General features: G+C 47.0%; 2 protein-coding genes across 4 annotated transcripts in view; both read left to right on the top strand.

The window, feature by feature from the left end:
* Window positions 1-7,310, top strand: part of MEI1 (meiotic double-stranded break formation protein 1) — a 90,802-nt gene extending 83,492 nt beyond the window's left edge. The window contains exons 27-31 of the mRNA XM_064368103.1: window positions 2,741-2,822; window positions 3,283-3,389; window positions 4,289-4,420; window positions 4,623-4,735; window positions 7,109-7,310. Coding sequence (XP_064224173.1) covers window positions 2,741-2,822; window positions 3,283-3,389; window positions 4,289-4,420; window positions 4,623-4,735; window positions 7,109-7,154 — 480 coding nt within the window. The 3' untranslated portion in view covers window positions 7,155-7,310. The remainder of the gene's footprint in view (window positions 1-2,740; window positions 2,823-3,282; window positions 3,390-4,288; window positions 4,421-4,622; window positions 4,736-7,108) is intronic.
* A 1,482-nt stretch (window positions 7,311-8,792) lies between these two features.
* The window catches only part of CCDC134 (coiled-coil domain containing 134), a 30,815-nt gene continuing 21,775 nt past the window's right edge, over window positions 8,793-17,832 (top strand). Inside the window, exons 1-2 of one of the 3 annotated variants that reach the window (XM_021667149.2) lie at window positions 8,793-8,918; window positions 9,153-9,228. The gene's annotated coding sequence lies outside the window, so the exon portion shown is untranslated. Of the gene's footprint in view, window positions 8,919-9,152; window positions 9,229-15,880; window positions 16,084-17,832 lie in introns of those variants that run through there. The other 2 variants (XM_021667148.2, XM_064368102.1) reach the window with 2 other exon arrangements.

Below are 17,832 nucleotides of genomic sequence, written 5' to 3'. Positions count from 1 at the left end.
AACAAGAGGCTGTACATGCAAATGACAGCTAGATCACCCTCATACCCATGAGGGTGGCTAAAATAATAATACAGATAATACCAAGCATTGGCAGGAAGGTGGAGAATGTCCACACAAAACCTTGTATCTGAATGTTCATAGCAGCATTATTCATAATAATGAAAAAGTGGAAGCAGCCCCAATGTCCATCAACTGATGAACGGACAAATTGTATATCCATACAATGAAATACTATTTGATCATATAAAGAAATGAAGTACTGACACATGCTACAACATGGATGAACCTTGAGCACAGTAAGTTAAAGAAGTCAGACATAAAAGAGCACATATGATTCTGCTTATGAGAAATGTCTGGAAAAGGCAAATCTATAGAGACAGAAAGTGGATTAGTGGTTGCCTAGGACTGAGTGGAGGGATAGGGGAACAAAGAGTGACTGTTGAGTATGAGGTTTCTTTATAGGGGTGATGAAAATATTCTGGAATTATATTGCTGTGCAACTCTGTGGATATAATAAAAACTACTGAATTATATCTTTTAAAGGATGAATATTATGGTTCCTGAATTATATCTCAATAAAACTATCCTTTAAAAACTGGTGTCGCCGGGCGCAGTGGCTCACGCCTGTAATCCCAACACTTTGGAAGGCCGAGGCGGATGGATCACGAGGTCAAGAGATCGAGACCATCCTGGTCAACATGGTGAAACCCCGTCTCTACTAAAAATACAAAAAATTAGCTGGGCATGGTGGCGTGTGCCTGTAATCCCAGCTACTCAGGAGGCTGAGGCAGGAGAATTGCCTGAACCCAGGAGGCGGAGGTTGCGGTGAGCCGAGATCGTGCCATTGCACTCCAGCCTGGGTAACAAGAGCAAAACTCTGTCTCAAAAAAAAAAAAAAACTGGTGTCAAGGGAGAAAAATGACAATGAAGACTAAGCTAGGGCTCTGGGTGCTGGTCCTCCTTAATACCTCTAGGCCAAAGCAGCCTGGCGGCACCAGCACTACAAACTGAGTGCTGGTCAGCTATGCAGAATCTTCAGCAGTTGGGTAGCCCAGTGTAATGCAGTTGAAGGTACAGTATCTAGAGTCACGGGGATCTGTGTTAAAGCCCCTGCCCAGCCTCTGACTCTGAAGATGTTTAGCAAGTCACTTACTAATCTTCATGTTCTCCCTCTGCAAAATAAAAGGGGTGTTTTTACATTAAACAATATGAGCCCATGAGAACAGCCTCCATTCCCTGAGGAATGGAACATGGTAGAGGAAAATGTTAATTGAAATAAGACGAGAGAGTGTCCAGGGTCCACCATGCTGGGTCACATGGGGTGAAGCGGCAGGTCAGTGGCAGCAGAGGGCTCCAAAGAAGGGCTGTGGGCACTAGAGTGATAAGGGTGGTATGGGGGTGAGGAAGAGCCAGAGGCCAACTTCCCATTTGCTTAGTTCTGAGGCCACAGGACTGGAATATATCTCTGAATGTCTCTGGAGTAATGGCACATCAAGTCCTTCTCACACTTCAAATCCGTTTTTTTATTGTGACACCAGAAAAAGAAAACTCTACTCTTCTAAAAGGGCCTGTGTGATTAGACTGGGCTCATCCAATCTCCTTTTTTCCATTAACATAATCATAGGAATAACATCTGGATGCAAAAGTCATGGGCCAACTTAAATTTCTGCCTAACCACGTATGATAAGTGTATATTTAATTTTATAAGAAACCATCAAATTGTTTCCCAAAGTGGTGGCACCACATTAGCTTCCCACCAGCAATGTATGAGTACCAGCTGTTCCGCATTCTCCTCAACACTTGGTGTTGTCAGACTTTTTAACTTTAGCTATTGGTAGATGTACAGGGGTACCTCATAGTAGTTTTAATTTTCATTTCTCTAATGACTAATGATAAATATTTTCATGTGCTTATTACAGCATACAATTTTGAAGAAAGATCCTGTTGCTTAAAAAAAAAAAAAAGGTTGGGCTGGGCGTGGTGGCTCACGACTGTAATCCAAGCACTTTGGAGGCCAAGGTGGGCGGATCACCTGAGGTCGGGAGTTCAAGACCAGCCTGACCAACATGGTGAAACCCCGTCTTAGAAAAAAAAAAAAAAAAAAATGTTGAAACCCACTGGCTTAAATAAACTGTGAGGCTCTTCCAAGGTCTGTTATCTGGGAATCTTTTGTGTGGCCCAGGGTCCATCTTCTTTTCTGAAACAACGCATTCTTTCTTTTTTTTTTTTTTTTGAGACAGAGTTTTGCTCTGTCACCCAGGCTGGTGTGCAGTGGTGCAATCTCAGCTCACTGCAACCTCTGCCTCCTGGGTTCAAGCGATTCTCCTGCCTCAGCCTTCCAAGTAGCTGGGACTACATGCGTGCACCACCATGCCCAGATAATTTTTGTAGTTTTAGTAGAGATGGGGGTTTCACCATGTTGGCCAGGCTGGTCTCAAACTCCCGACTTCAGCTAATCCAGCTGCCTCGGCCTCCCAAAGTGCTGGGAGTACAGGCATGAGCCACTGTGCCCAGCTCAAAGCACTCTTTTGAATGTAGATAAATCACACAGTATAAGCACTGTGCTCTGTATGAGGGTGAGAGATGAAGCCAGAAACATTTCTTGATTATCTACAGGGGTATAATCCCAAATATAAAATTTTGAAATCCAAACATCTCTGAAAACCAAATGTTTTTTCTTGGTTGGCACCAAAACTGAATGGTAGCAAAACCTTACCTGAACTCATTTTTTTTTCTACAGAAGGACCCTCTATTATCCCAGGCCTGTGTTGGCTGCCTGGAGGCCTTGCTTGACTACCTGGATGCTCGGAGCCCAGATATCGGTAGAAACTCTCCACATTCTATGATGTTCCCATGAAAAAGATTGGAGGGAGCCAGCCCCTTCCACCCTCCTGCTTCAGCCTTCCATCCTATTGTCTGATTCATACTTGTTTTGTTTAATTCTTTCAGCAGCACTGCAAGGGCAGTCATGCCCATTATACAGATAAGGTCACTAAGGTTGAGAAAGGTCAAATCATGAGCCCAACCAAGGTCCCAATGCCCTTCAGTGGCAGAGCCCTTCTTACTGCCTGCCTTCCACAATCGTGGCATATATAGTTTCACTGAGCCAGTCAGCATAGGTGGATCAGAAGCCCAGGGAAGAAAGAACCCTCCTTGGGTCAGCTTGTCCAGTACGCTGCATCTAACTGGGTAGCTCCTTTTTAAGCCAATAGGAGAAGGTCCTCTTTGTCAATGTCCCAAGGTAAGGCCTTGGAAGCATTAACAACCCCGCATTTCTTGAAGCTCTCCATGTGGCCTCCCAGCCTTGGAATAGGTTTTTGCTGTTTACCCTCTTGGATGCTGGAGAGAATTCCTTCCTCAGACCTGAGATCTTGAGGCTCATGACCCTGGTAAGTGCAGAAAGGATATCTTGTGGTCTGAGGAGTGTCATGAGCTGGGTGGTGCTGAAGAGGCCAGGGATACCTTACTTTAGGTAACTCTATTTCTTAAAGAAGGTGGAGGCTGGGCAGGCCTTCACCCTACAAGAGGCCTGCTCAGAGAATTCCTCTGAATGCCCATATCTCCTCACTCTAGGGGACCCTGGGACCCTTTCTCCTATTTCTCTCATGACATGTTGACCAGGACCATGCCAGGTCTGCTAGGTACTAAGGATGTCAATGAAGCAGATGCTCTGCCTTTAGGGTCCCTCAGTCTAAAGAAGGGGATATACAAGTAAACTAATAATATAAATATGTAATAGAAGTGGTAGAGGAGATGCTAACTGTAGGGGACACAGTAAGTAACCCTTGAATAAATAACAAAGCATCGAACCTATTATTGACAGCAAAGTGGACCAACAAATACATCAGTAGTTGGTAGAGGAACAAAGAGAAAAGAGTAATTGCTTCTCAGCAGTGAAGGTAATATTTTAGCTTGAGAGATTCATAGGCAGAGAGGAAAGGTATTCCAGTTAGTGAAGTAAGAGCAACAGGTACAAGAGCACATGGTGGTATGTCAGGGTAGCCACATGTAGTTCATTTTGGCTATGAGTGTTCAGTGCAAGGATGGGGAGGAGGGAGCCAAGGCCAAAGGGGTCAGGAGGACAAGCTCTCTTAGGATCTCACAGTTTGCCTTATTTACCCCTCTTCCCCATGATACAGCCCCACCCCTGCCCACTAACTCTGAGCTCCTTGAAGGCAAGGAGGTTCTGTGGACTTCAGGAGAGTGTCCCCTAAAGTTGAGGCACAGCAGATGTTTATGATGGAGATGCCAAATCACTGCGTGTTTGGGGCTTCTCTTCCTGGGTCAGTTTGTGCGGTACCGGAGTAGCAGTGTCCTCTCTCATGAAGAGGTGGATGACGTTCTGCAAAGTGTGGCTTCAGCTGACCTGTCTACCCTCTCAAACACCACACTCCAGGCCCTGCATGGCTTCTTACAGCAGGTGGGTGGGAAGGGGAGGCCATGCATCCATTGTACAGCTAGACCCTCAAGACCATCTTATCCTGGAGGATGGGAGCTCTGGCCACAGCAGCCTAGGAACGCCTAGGAACGGGAGGCTGGAAGTACAGAGGATGGAGGCAGTTGGGGCCTGTGTGGAGTAGGCACTGAGGAGTCCTGTCTTCCCTGCCCCCTTATCCCTGCAGCTCCAGAGCATGGGCCTCCTGGCTGACCACAGCATGGCCGAGACCCTGCAGGCCTCCTTGGAGGGCCTTTTCCCTAGCACCACCTCGGGCCAGCCACCCCTGCAGGACATGCTGTATCCTTTCTTGCATCTGGAAACCTTGGCCTGGGCAAGCTCTCCCAGGCCATAGGAAGCTGTGGCATCATGCTTCAGGAAAGAGAGGTAAACTACAGTCCTGTCTTCTAAAGTAAGCAGGGCTCAGTGAGGTTAACAGCATTGACAACAACAATGCCATATCCTGTTTATAAGTTCCTACAGAGACCAGGCATATTACATGCATTATATTTAAGCCTCACATCAGCTAGGGTTGTTAAGGTAGTTACAGTACAGGTTGAGCATCCCTAATATAAAAATTAGAAATCCTGGGTGCCAAGTTCTGGGAAAAAAAAAAAAAAATTAGAAATCCAGGGCCGGGTGCAGTGGCTCACACCTGTAATCTCAGCACTTTGTGGGGCTGAGGCAGGCAGATCACAAGGTCTGGAGTTCAAGACCAGCCTGACCAATATGGTGAAACCCTGTCTCTACTAAAAAGACAAAAATTAGCCAGGCGTGGTGGCATGCGCCTGTAGTCCCAGCTACTCGGGAGGCTGAGGCAGAAGAATTGCTTGAACCTGGGAGGCGGAGGTTGCCATGAGCTGAGATCACAACGCTACACTCTAGCCTGGGCAACATGGTGAGACTCTGTCGCAAAAAAAAAAAAAAAAAAAAAAAAAAAAAGAAAAGAAATCCGAAGTGTTCCAAAATGTGAAACTTTTTGAGTGCTGATGTGATGCTATTAAGTGGAAAATTTCATACATGACCTCACATGATGAGTTAGAGTCAAAACTTTGTTTCATGAATAGGCTGGGTGCAGTGGCTCACACCTCTAATCCCAGGACTTTAGGAAGCCTTGGCGGATAGATCACTTGAGGCCAGGAGTTTGAGACCAGGCTGACCGATACAATGAAACCTCATCTCTACGAAAAATACCAAAATTAGCTGGGTGTGGTGGCATGTGCCAATAGTCCCAGCTACTCGGGAGGCCGAGGCACAAGAATGACTTGAATTGGGGATATGGAGGGCACTGAGCTGAGATCATGTCACTGCACTCCAGCATAGGCGATAAAATAAGACTCTGTCCCAAAAACTCCAAAATTTTTGTTCATTTTTTTCATGAATATAATAATTATTTTTTATATTCTTTTTTTTTTTTTGGAGACAGCGTCTCACTTTGTCACCCAGGCTGGAGTGCAGTGGTGTGAACATAGCTCATTGCAGCCTTGACCTCCAGAGCCCAAGGGAATCCTCCTGCCTCAGCCCTGCAAGTAGCTGAGACTATGGGTGCGTACCACCATGCCTGGCTAATTTTTGTATTTTTTGTAAATACAGGGTTTCGCCGTATTGCCCAGGCTTGTCTCAACTCTTGAGTTCAAGCAATCTGCCTGCCTTGGCCTCCCAAGTGCTCAGATCATAGGCATTAGCCATCGTGCCTGGCCCAAGAACAAAATTATTAAAAATAAGGGCCGGGCACAGTGGCTCACGCCTGTAATCCCAGCACTTTGGGAGGCTGAGGCGGGTGGATCACCTGAGGTCAGGAGTTTGAGATCAGCCTGGCCAATATGGTGAAACCCCATCTCTACTAAAAAATACAAAAATTAGCCAGGTGTGGTAGCATGCGCCTGTAAACCCAGCTACCCAGGAGGCTGAGGCAGGAGAATTGCTGGAGCTCAGGAGGCAGAGGCTGCAGTGAGCCGAGATCACACCACTGCATTCCAGCCTGGGCAACAGAGCAAGACTCTATCTAAAAAAAAAAAGCTTGGAGGGTGGGCACAGTGGTTCACGCCTGTAACCCCAGCACTTAAAGAGGCCAAGGCAGGTGGATCACTTGAGATCAGGAGTTCCGAAACCAGCCTGGCCAACATGGTGAAACCCCGTCACTACTAAAAATACAAAAATTAGCTGGGCATGGTGGTGCACACCTGTAATCCAAGGTACTTGGGAGGCTGAGGCAGGAGAAGCGCATGAACCCAAGAGGTGTTGTTGCAGTGAGCCAAGAGCAGAGACTGCACCACTGCACACTTCAGCCTGGGCAACAGAGTGAGACTGTGTCTCCAAAAAAAAGCTTGGGGCTGTGGCAGTGGTCAGAGGCCCTCTGGTGAGTGGTTGCATCCAGAGACAATGCAGTCCAGTGACACTGCAGTCCAGAGGTGTGTGAGGGTAAGTTTCTTCCTCCGCACTCCTCTGGCTGCCTCCCTGGCTCTCCTCCTTGCCCTTTCCGTGGAATAGTTCCCTGTTGTATAGCAACTACCTAGCCAAGGTGTTCAGGACCCAATTTCAGAATCCATCCCACTATTCTCAGGAACACTTCTATTCTTCCCTGACCATTGACTGTTTTGGGCTCTGGAAGTGTGATGCTTCTGTAGTTTGGTCCCACCTCTCTGCTGTTTTCCTCTCATGTTTTGCTGCCAGCTGCTTGGGAGGGGTGGCTGTATCCCTGTCCCACATCAGAAACTGATTCTCAGGACTTAAAGGCCCAGAAATGGAGAGAGAATGAAACCTGGAGACAAAGAGCATAATTGTTGGGGACATGGATGACTGCTAAAGCTATTCATCTGGAGCCATATACTCTATTGTTGAAATAAAATGATAAGGAAATAAAATGATACACTCACATACCTGTGTGGTCTTTCCAAAAACATTGCACTACCTTGTCTACCAGGAGCTGGTTTCTCAGCCAGTTTGATAAGGGATTGTTTGAAAAATGATGGCCTCCTCAGGGAGGGAGGGGACAGGATTTGCTCTGGTAACAGCACTCAAGTAATCAGCTGGTATCTCAGATGTACTCAGAGGACACCAGTAAGGCCGTCATGGGGATGGCAGGGCAGAGAAAGGCCACGAGTTGGGGTTGCTGTGTTCCAAGTACTCCAAGAGGCACTAGACCTGCTCCTCGCCTCACGTGGAGGTGGAGAGAGGTAAACTACCCAGGCAAAGAGGGTCAAATTCTCAGCCTTCCTAGCTGAACCAAACTGTCCCAGCCTCAGCCCTTCCCTGGCTAAAGTAGGTCCCCTCTGTCCCTTCCCGCACAGCCCTCTTCAGAACTGGTGTTTATGCACCCTCGTGGGCAGGTGTTAGGAAGGAATGTCCAGCTCGGCCCCCGGCATGCGGTCTGCTCTCGACGGTGCCTGCGCCTGTTCCGAGCTCAGCCCAGACCAGGCCTCCAGCTTCCTTCCCGCCCGGCAGGGGTCCCAGGCCCGGAGCTGGCCACACCACGCTGCTTCCTCGGGTCTGGATGTCCTGATCCTGCGCAAAAGTGGGGCTGCATTCGGCCTAACGAACGGAGAAGCCCTCGACGCACTTGGTTTATTAGTTGGTGGACCGGAGGGGCGAGCAAGGGATGCTCGAACCTCGCAAAGCGTCTGTGAGGGCCTTTAAGAAGAAAAAAAGTACTAGTCACCGCCGACTAAACTCACCTTGCGACCTAAAATTTAAAAATCCGGCCACAGACGACGACACAGTTTCGGGGAGAGGGCGCAGAAGGTCGCCGGGCCGACAGGAGCTGGGGCCCCAGTTTGCTGATTCGCTTCTTTTTTTTTTTTTTTGAGACGGAGTTTCGCTCTTGGTACCCAGGCTGGAGTGCAATGGCGCGATCTCGGCTCACCGCAACTTCCGCCTCCTGGGTTCAGGCAATTCTCCTGCCTCAGCCTCCTGAGTAGCTGGGATTACAGGCACGCGCCACCATGCCCGGCTGATTTTTTTGTATTTTTAGTAGAGACGGGGTTTCACCATGTTGACCAGGATGGTCTCGATCTCTTGACCTCGAGATCCACCCGCCTCGGCCTCCCAAAGTGCTGGGATTACAGGCGTGAGCCACGGCGCCCGGCCGCTGATTCGCTTCTTAAATTGGGCACAGACCCCACCTGCAGATTTACTTCCTCCAACCCAAGCTAAATCCAGAGCCACGTACCCGGGGCCCGCAGGAGCAGCAGCGCAGGATGTGCGAGACGAGACCGGGGCACACTGCGCACCCGAAGCGCGCCAGGGATTTGAGGGGCGGAGCGGGGGGCAGGGCCGGAAGTGAGGCTAGCGGAGCCCGGAGGTCGCGGCTCGCGTTCATTGGCCGGGGTCGGCGCGGTGGGCGGGACGGCGCTGGGTGGTCTGTGAGCGGCAGCTAGCCGGGTGCTCCTGCTTTCAGTGACGTTGGTGTTAGCCTGGTGGACCCTCGAGTCCAGCTACACTCACAGGACCCAGCCACCTGCCCTTTCCTGTACCGTCTGGCCAGGTAGATGGCGGTGGGGGCGGCGGGCTGCAGGTTCCTGGGGAGGATAATGAGGGAACTGAGGGGCCTGAACCCGCTACTGGTGATGGGGAGGGAGTTTCGCGCACCTGGACGCCTCTGTTCCTTCAAAAGGCTCGTTCCCTCCTCCCGGAACCCGAAGGCTCGGGGCAACCACTCGGGTCTCCCCGACCCCGGGTAGCCGGCTTAAGGCGCGCCACTACCAGATCACCTCTGCAGGTGTTCAGAGCCTCACTGAGCCAGGAGGAGCTCCGGGGGACGCACAGAGCAGGATTGGGATTGAGAAGCTGAAAAAGTGAGTGTAACAGTGGAGAAAGCAAGACCTGTCCTGCAGTCTGCTGTTTTGGTTTTCTTTCCCACTTCAGCTTCAGTCATTGCCAGCTGTCGGGTATTCTCCTTGGCCCCTAAAGTTTTGCCCTAGCCTGGTTCTGGTTCCCTTGAGTTTGGAGCAGGAGGTGGAATGTAGGGGGTTCGAGGTGAACTTGGACTATTCCTTCTCTAGGTTTCACTTATCTCCTCTGCTTAAGGGTAGGGGGTTCTCCGGATGACCTCTGCAGCCCCTTACTGTCTGTAACTGAGCATCTCTTCCCTGGGGCAAGTGTCCTGGTAGTTCAGTAGCCAGCTCTGATCTCAGGTGTGCTCATTTAGAAAGAGGAGCGAGAGCACTGGACTTAGAGCTAGACTCTTGGTTCAGCCTGCGAATAGCTGTGTGACTTTGGGCAGTCACCTCATTTTTCTGTGCTTTGATTTCACATTGGTAACATTGGGGAGTTGTAATCTGAGTGTGAGACCTCTCCTGACCACTTGTATAATGTTGCATCTGACCGACACCCTCTCATCCTTCTGTGCTTGTTTTACAAGTTTATTGATTGTCTCTTATCCTTACTAGAGACATAAGTACTATGAGTGCAGAGATTTTTGCCTGTCTTATTTGCTATATTCCCACATCTAGAACAGTGCCCAGATTGTGGTAGGTACTGTCAACCTAAATAACAGAGTGAGAGACTCTAAAAAAAATGATGTTTACTTGGGAATAGATATTGTAGTGAGAGAATACGTGTGCCATAGTAACCTGTGTACGTATTTGGGGAGGTAAAGGAAGACAAAAATTGCTTCTTTTTTTGGTTTTTTTAACGGAGTCTCACTCTGTCTCCCAGGGTGGAGTGCTGTGGCGTGATCTTGGCTCACTGCAACCTCCACCTCCTAGGTTCAAGCGATTCTCCTGCCTCAGCCTCATGAATAGCTGGAACTACACGTGTGTGCCACCACCCCTAGCTAATTTTTGTATTTTTAGTAGAGATGGGGGTTTCACCATGTTGGATGGTCTTGATCTCTTGACCTCATGATCCACCCGCCTCGGCCTCCCAAAGTGCTGGGATTACAGGTGTGAGCCACTGGGCCCAGCAACAAAGGTTTTTAAGGGAAAAATGAGGAGGATTACGTAATTATTTTGAGATAGTTATCCTTGGCTACAAGGTTGAATAACAAGAGTGGTGCCAGTGTGAGGTTGGGCAGGCAGTTTGCAGGGCAGATGTCCTCACAGAAATATTTTTCTGTGTAAGTTTGCAATGGCCTTTGTGCAGGGATGCGGTTTTTGCATTTTTTCTGATAGTTCTTGTTATCAGTCATTTGTGCATGAGAACCCTCCTTTCACAACCTTCCTTGGCCCTATGTGTCAGTTGTTCTTGTTTTTCCCACCGGAGAATCATGCTTTAAGTTTGTCAGCGTTTTTAACACAAACGACTCTGTTTTGATTCCAGCAACTTTCACATTTCCCCTTTTGGTCAAGATATTTCTCTAAAAGCATTACTGATCAATCATCCTGTAGTTAGGTCCCTCAGTGCTGGGACGGACCTATCTTGGGTTGTTGGTCTCTTCCCACGTTGAAGGGAGTTATTGGTGACTAGGAGTCATTGTCAAAACTCTTAGAGTGACTGGGAGCAGTGGCTCACATCTGTAATTCCAGCACTTTAGGAGGCCAAGGAGGGAGTATCACTTGAATCCAGAAGTTTGAGACCAGCCTGGACAACATGACAAAACCCTGTCTCTACAAAAAATATAAAAATTATATTTGAGAGCGAGACCCTGTCTCAAAAAACCCAAAATACCTTTCAGCCACATTTGAGCAAAAAGGGAGATTTGGAAGGAGTGGCTGTCAAGCTAAGTCTACCTGGATGGAGTTCATTGTTAAGTTCAATTTTGGCTGTTCTATAGGCATTTACTATCATTGCAAAGTTCTGGGCCAGCATTACTCTGTTAGGAGTGGTACTTCTCTAAAAATTTAAAAAGTAACAGGTCTAAAGCTTAAAAAGAAAATAGGGCTGGGCACGATGGCTCACACTTGTAATCCCAGCACTTTTTGGGGTCAAGGCGGGAGGACTGCTTGAACTCAGGAGTTCGAGACCAGCCTGGCCAAGATGACGAAACCCTGCCTCCACAAAAAATACAAAAATTAGCCAGATGCGGTGGCTCATGTCTATAATTCCAGCACTTTGGGAGGCCAAAGCAGATGGATCATGAGGTCAAGAGATCGAGACCATCCTGACCAACATGGTAAAACCCCCATCTCTACTAAAAATACAAAAATTAGCTGGTCATGGTGGTACACGCCTATAATCCCAGCTACTTGGGAGACTGTTGGCCACTCTCTGCTTTAACTCAACTCAGTTATGGCACAGTAGGTGGTAAAAACTAGGTAGGAGAATCACTTGAACCCAGAAGTCGGACGTTGCAGTGAGTTGAGATGGTGCCACTGCACTCCAGCCTGGGCAACAGAGTAAGACTCCATCTCAAAAAACAAAAACAAAAACAAAATACAAAAATTAGCCAGGTGTGGTGGTATGCACCTGTAATCCCAGCTACTCAGCAGGCTGAGGCAGGAGAATCACTTGAACCTGGGGGGCAGAGGTTGCAGTGAGCCAAGATGGAGCCACTGCATTCCAGCCTGGGCAACAGAGTGAGATGAGACTCTGTCTCAAAAAAAAAAAAAAAATTCTGAGACATGAACCTAGGCTTGAAGACAACCAACTGAATAAATCAAATGCCCATTGGGAGTTACATGAGACCTATTGTAACCATGAGGCCTACTTTATTTTTTGTACTTGAGTCTCAACTTCCCAGAGGAATGTATCCAAGTATAGGAAGTAGTATTAGGAATAGCAGTGACATTTAAGAATATATAATATAGCTCAGTTTTTACCACCTACTATGCCATAACTGAGTTGAGTTAAAGCAGAGAGTGGCCCACAGTTTTTGGGAGTTTTTGGTTTTTTATGAGCATCAGTTCTATTAGGGATGTTGCCAAAGTCATCCACTAGGTGGGCTAAGGGATCTCTTGAGTCACGTTCTGTCAAGTTACCAGCAGAAGCTACTGATTGTGAAATTTCAATTACACCATTATCCTGCCAAGTGAAAAAAAGGAAACATTGAAAGGGATAAGAGTCTTAAAATGATACGGAATCTTGTTCCAGTGTCTTTGGAAAAGCTATCTACAGTGTGAAACCATCAACTTCTTATCCTGGTTTGCAGTTTAAATGTCTCTGGTTATGGCACTGGGAGGTTTAGTGAACTTTCTATATGACCCATACATTAGACACAAGGCTTGTCCCTCAAAGTTCATCTAGTTTCAACTTACAGGGTTTCAGGAACAGAACAGTGCCCATTTTTAATAATTTCATGGAAGAAAGTTGCATTGGAGGAATCTAGAATTCAGGAGCTAGTCCAGTATACAAGTAGATAACGAGAACTCAAAAACCATGCACGGGGCTCCAGTCTAATAACAGATGTGCCATAGCTTTTTCTAGAAACAAAGTTTTCTCTCTTTTTTTTTTTTTTTTTGAGACGGAGTTTCGCTCTTGTTACCCAGGCTGGAGTGCAATGGCGTGATCTCGGCTCACCGCAACCTCTGCCTCCTGTGTTCAAGCAATTCTCCTGCCTCAGCCTCCCAAGTAGGTGGGACTACGGGCGCGCGCCACCATGCCCAGCTAATTTTTGTATTTTTTAGTAGAGATGGGGTTTCACCATGTTGACCAGGATGGTCTCGATCTCTTGACCTCGTGATCCACCTGCCTTGGCCTCCCAAAGTGCTGGGATTATAGGTGTGAGCCACCACGCCCAGCCCCAAAGTTTCCTCTTTATAGTGATCACATAGGAATACCAGATTTAAAAATCGTTTAAGGCTAGGAACCAAAACCAAGGCAGACTTTAGACTTTACTTAACAGTCTTAAAGTTCCTGTGCTTGCCGGAAGCGAAGATTTTACTCATTCACTGTAAGGCTGGGAATCTTTGCAGGCAGGCTTTCTATGCACATTCTCAAGTGCATAGAAATAGATGAGCCCTATTGTAACCATGAGACCTGCTTTATTTTTTTGTATTTGGGTCTCAACTTCCCAGAGGAATGCATCCAGGTATAAGAAGTAGTATTAGGAATAGCAGTGACATTTATGAATATTCTAGTTAAAGCCATGGTAATATAAGCAATATTTATTGTATTCTGTTATAAGAGAGAAACAGGCTGGGCGCAATGGCACAGGCTTGTAATCTTAGCACATTGGGAGTCCGAGGTAGGCAGATCACTTGAGGCCAGGAGTTTGAGATTAGACTGGCCAACATGAAACCCGATCTCTACTAAAAATACAAAAATTAGCTGGGCATGGTGGTGCACGCCTGTGATCCCAGCTACTGAGGAGGCTGAGGTGCAAGAATCATTTGAACCTCGGAGGTGGAGGTTGCAAGATCTGAGATCGTGCACTACACTCCAGCCTGGGCAAAAGAGTGAGACTGTCTCAAAATAAAAAAAAGAGAAAGAGCAAAGTCTTACTGGACTTTTGCAAATAACCATATTGCCATAATAATACTCATGAATAGGCTGGCACAGTGGCTCACATCTCTAATCCCACCACTGTGGGAGGCTGTGGCAACATAATCACTTGAACCCAGGAGTTCAAGACCAGCCTGGGAAACATGGCGAAACCCTATCTCTACTAAAAAATACAAAAATTAGCTGGGTGCAGTGTTTCATGCCTGTACTTTTCAGCCACTTGGGAGGCTGAGGTAGGAGAATCGATTGAGCCTGGGAGGTCAAGGCTGCAGTGAGCCATGATTGTGCCATTGCACTCCAGAGGGAGACCCTGTCTCAAAAAAAAAAAAAAAAAAACAGGACTGGGCGCGGTGGCTCACGCCTGTAATCCCAGCACTCTGGGAGGCTGAGGCGGGTGGATCACGAGGTCAAGAGATCGAAACCATCCTGGTCAACATGGTGAAACCCCGTCTCTACTAAAAATACAAAAAATTAGCTGGGCATGGTGGCGTGTGCCTGTAATCCCAGCTACTCAGGAGGCTGAGGCAGGAGAATTGCCTGAACTCAGGAGGCGGAGGTTGCGGTGAGCCGAGATCGCGCCATTGCACTCCAGCCTAGGTAACAAGAGCGAAACTCCATCTCAAAACAAAAAAAAAAAAACAGAGTACTTAACGGATAGTTTTCAAATTTTGGAGGGATTAAATAGGGGGAAAAAGTAAATGTTTCTACCTCTCTTTACCAAAGTATTTCTTTCTTTTTTTTGAGATTGAGTTTCACTCTTGTTGCCCAGGCTGGAGTGCAATGGCATGATCTCAGCTCACCATAACCTCCGCCTCCTGGGTTCAAGCGATTCTCCTGCCTCAGCCTTCCTAGTAGCTGGGATTACAGGCATGCACCACCACATCCAGCCAATTTTGTATTTGTAGTAGAGTTGGGGTTTCTCCACGTTGGTCAGGCTGGTCTCGAACTCCCAACCTCAGGTAATCCACCCGCCTCAGCCTCTGAAAGTGCTGGGATTACAGGTGTGAGCCACCGTGCCTGGCCTACAAAAGTATTTCTTATGAAATTTCTGTAAACTATAGATTGCTTAAGAGAAAAAGTTTCTTTAAATTTAGAAAACAAGTAAAGAATCAATAATGTTTCAAATACATGTCATAAAAACATTACCCTGGCAGGGTGGCTTATGCCTATAATCTCAGCACTTTGGGAGGCCAAGGCAGGAGGACTGCTTGAGCCCAGTAGTTTGAGACCAACCTAGGCAATGCAGCAAGCTCCCAACCTCTTGACTGACAAGCCAAAAAAAAAAAAAAGAAATAGATCCCAAGCCGGGCGCGGTGGCTCATGCCTGTAATCCCAGCACTTTGGGAGGCCGAGGCAGGTGGATCACGAGGTCAAGAGATCGAGACCATCCTGGTCAACGTGGTGAAACCCCGTCTCTACTAAAAATACAAAAAATTAGCTGGGTATGGTGGCGCACGCCTGTAATCCCAGCTACTCAGGAGGCTGAAGCAGGAGAATTGCCTGAACCCAGGAGGCAGAGGTTGCGGTGAGCCGAGATCGCGCCATTGCACTCCAGCCTGTGTAACAAGAACGAAACTCCGTCTCAAAAAAAAAAAAAAAAGAAAAAAGAAAAAGAAATCCCAACCTCTACAAAAAAGTTTTAAAAATTATAATAGCTGGGCATGGTGACATGTGCTTGTAGTCTCAGCTACACAGGATGTTGAGGTAGGAGGCTCGCTTAAGCCCAAGAGGTTGAGGCTGCAGTGAGCCTGGACGACAGAGTGAGACCTTGTCTTTAAGAAAAAAGAAAAGAAAAGAAAAAGAAAGAAAATTATCTTCATCAGTTTTTTTTTTTTTTGAGACGGAGTTTCGCTCTTGTTACCCAGGCTGGAGTGCAATGGCGCGATCTCGGCTCACCGCAACCTCCGCCTCCCGGGTTCAGGCAATTCTCCTGCTTCAGCCTCCTGAGTAGCTGGGATTACAGGTATGCACCACCATGCCCAGCTAATTTTTTGCATTTTTAGTAGAGACGGGGTTTCACCATGTTGACCAGGATGGTCTCGATCTCTTGACCTCGAGATCCACCCGCCTTGGCCTCCCAAAGTGCTGGGATTACAAGCGTGAGCCACCGCGCCCAGCTGCAAATGCTTTTAGAGAAGAATCAGAACCATGGATGACAAAGACTTGGAACAACTATGGTTAAAAGTTTGTTTTGTTTTGTTTTGTTTTTTGACGGATTCTCTCCGTAGCCAGGCTGCAGTGCAGTGGCGCAATCTCATCTCACTGCAACCTCTGCCTCCCGGGTTCAAGTGATTCTCCTGCCACAGCCTCCTGAGTAGCTGGGACTACAGGTGCGCACCACCATGCCCCACTAATTTTTATAGTCTTAGTAGAGATGACGTTTCACTGTGTTAGCCAGGATAGTCTTGATCTTTTGACCTCCTGATCTTCTCACCTCAGCCTCCCAAAGTACTAGGATTATAAGCATGCGCCACTGCACCCGGCCTAATGTTTGTATTTTTAGTGAAGACAGGATTTCCCCATGTTGGCCAGGCTGGTCTTGAACTCCTGACCTCAAGTGATCCACCTGCCTCGGCCTTCCAAAGTGCTGGGATTACAGGTGTGAGCCACCATGTCTGGCCCCATGGTTAAAAATCTGATGGAAGTTCATTATAATCAGCAGTTGACAAGGAAATTTGTCAATTTGTTATTTTTGTGGCATACAACATAATAGCCAGAATTTTGACTGATGACATATTTCTAAAAGTTTTATGTAATTTTGGGACATTTATATCAGTAACTTACCCATAAATGTAATTGAAAGAAGATCCAGCATCAATTATCATTTGATAATGTTTCCCATTCAATTTACCAAATAGGCTTAATTATTTAATTATTTAATATCACTCAAAGGATGAGTGATCCGTCCTTTGAGGCTCCCCAGTGGCCTGACTGGAAAACCTCTAAATTAATTTCAGGTTAAAAATACTTAATTTAGAATTTAGTTACTGGGGAAATCCAGTAACAAATGCCAAAAAATGTAAGACAGCTAATCAAAACAGGATCCCAGGTCTGTGTAATACTAGTCATTCATTTAACCAGAGTGATAATCAGAGACTTCACAAGCAATACAGAAGGTTGCAAGGTTGTAAAAACAAAAAATCTTAATTCTGTCATAGCTCAATTTTTATGAAAAAGTTGTGAATTTCATCAGATGACACAGGAAGAGTGTGTCCAAGGTTATGAGTTTCCAAGGTTATGAGTGCAATGTAAACAAAAAAGCTAGTACCAGCCAGGCAAAGTAGCTCACACCTGTAATCCCAGCACTTTGGGAGGCTGAGGCAGGTGGATCACCTGAGGTCAGGAGTTTGAGATCAGCCTGGCCAACATGGCAAAACCTCATCTTCACTAAAAATACAAAAATTAGCCAGGTGTGGTGGCAGGTGCCTGTAATCCCAGCTACTCAGGAGGCTGAGGCAGGAAGCATCACTTAAACCCGGTTGCAGTGAGCCAAGATTGCACCATTGCACCCCAGCCTGGGCAACAGAGCGAGACTCCATCTCAAACAAAACAAAACAAACAAACAAAACTAATACCTTGAGCCAGGGAATACCTGGCTCTTAGTTAAAAGCATGATTAATTTCCTAGTTACATGGAACAATTTAGGCACATCAAGAAAAGCCAAAAGTACAGAATCCAGTTATAGTAGAGGAAAACATTGTTTTTCTAGGCCTTCAAGACAGCACATTTGGTTGGGCATGGTGGCTCTTGCCTGTAATTCCAGCACTTTGGGAGGCCGAGGTGGGCAGATCACCTGGGGTCAGAAGTTCGAGACCAGCATGGCCAACATGGTGAAACCCCGACTCAAAAAAAAAAAAAAGAACATTTGAACGTCAGGCCACAACAGCAGAGTTAGAACCAGAGAAAAGTTACAGTAGCTGGGCATGGTGGCTCACACCTGTATCCCAGTACTTTGGGAAGCCAAAGTGGATGGATCACTTGAGCCCAGGAGTTCAAAACTAGCCTGGGCAACTTAGTGAAACCCCATCTCTACGAAAAATACAAAAAGTAGCCGCACATGGTAGCATGCACCTGTGGGC

This window comes from Aotus nancymaae, unplaced genomic scaffold (assembly GCF_030222135.1).
Source record: "Aotus nancymaae isolate 86718 unplaced genomic scaffold, 86718_ANA_hifiasm-v0.15.2.pri h1tg000076l, whole genome shotgun sequence".
NCBI lineage: Eukaryota > Metazoa > Chordata > Mammalia > Primates > Aotidae > Aotus > Aotus nancymaae.
The sequence above is the reverse complement of the archived record's forward strand: the minus strand, read 5'-3'. Positions and strand labels throughout refer to the sequence as shown.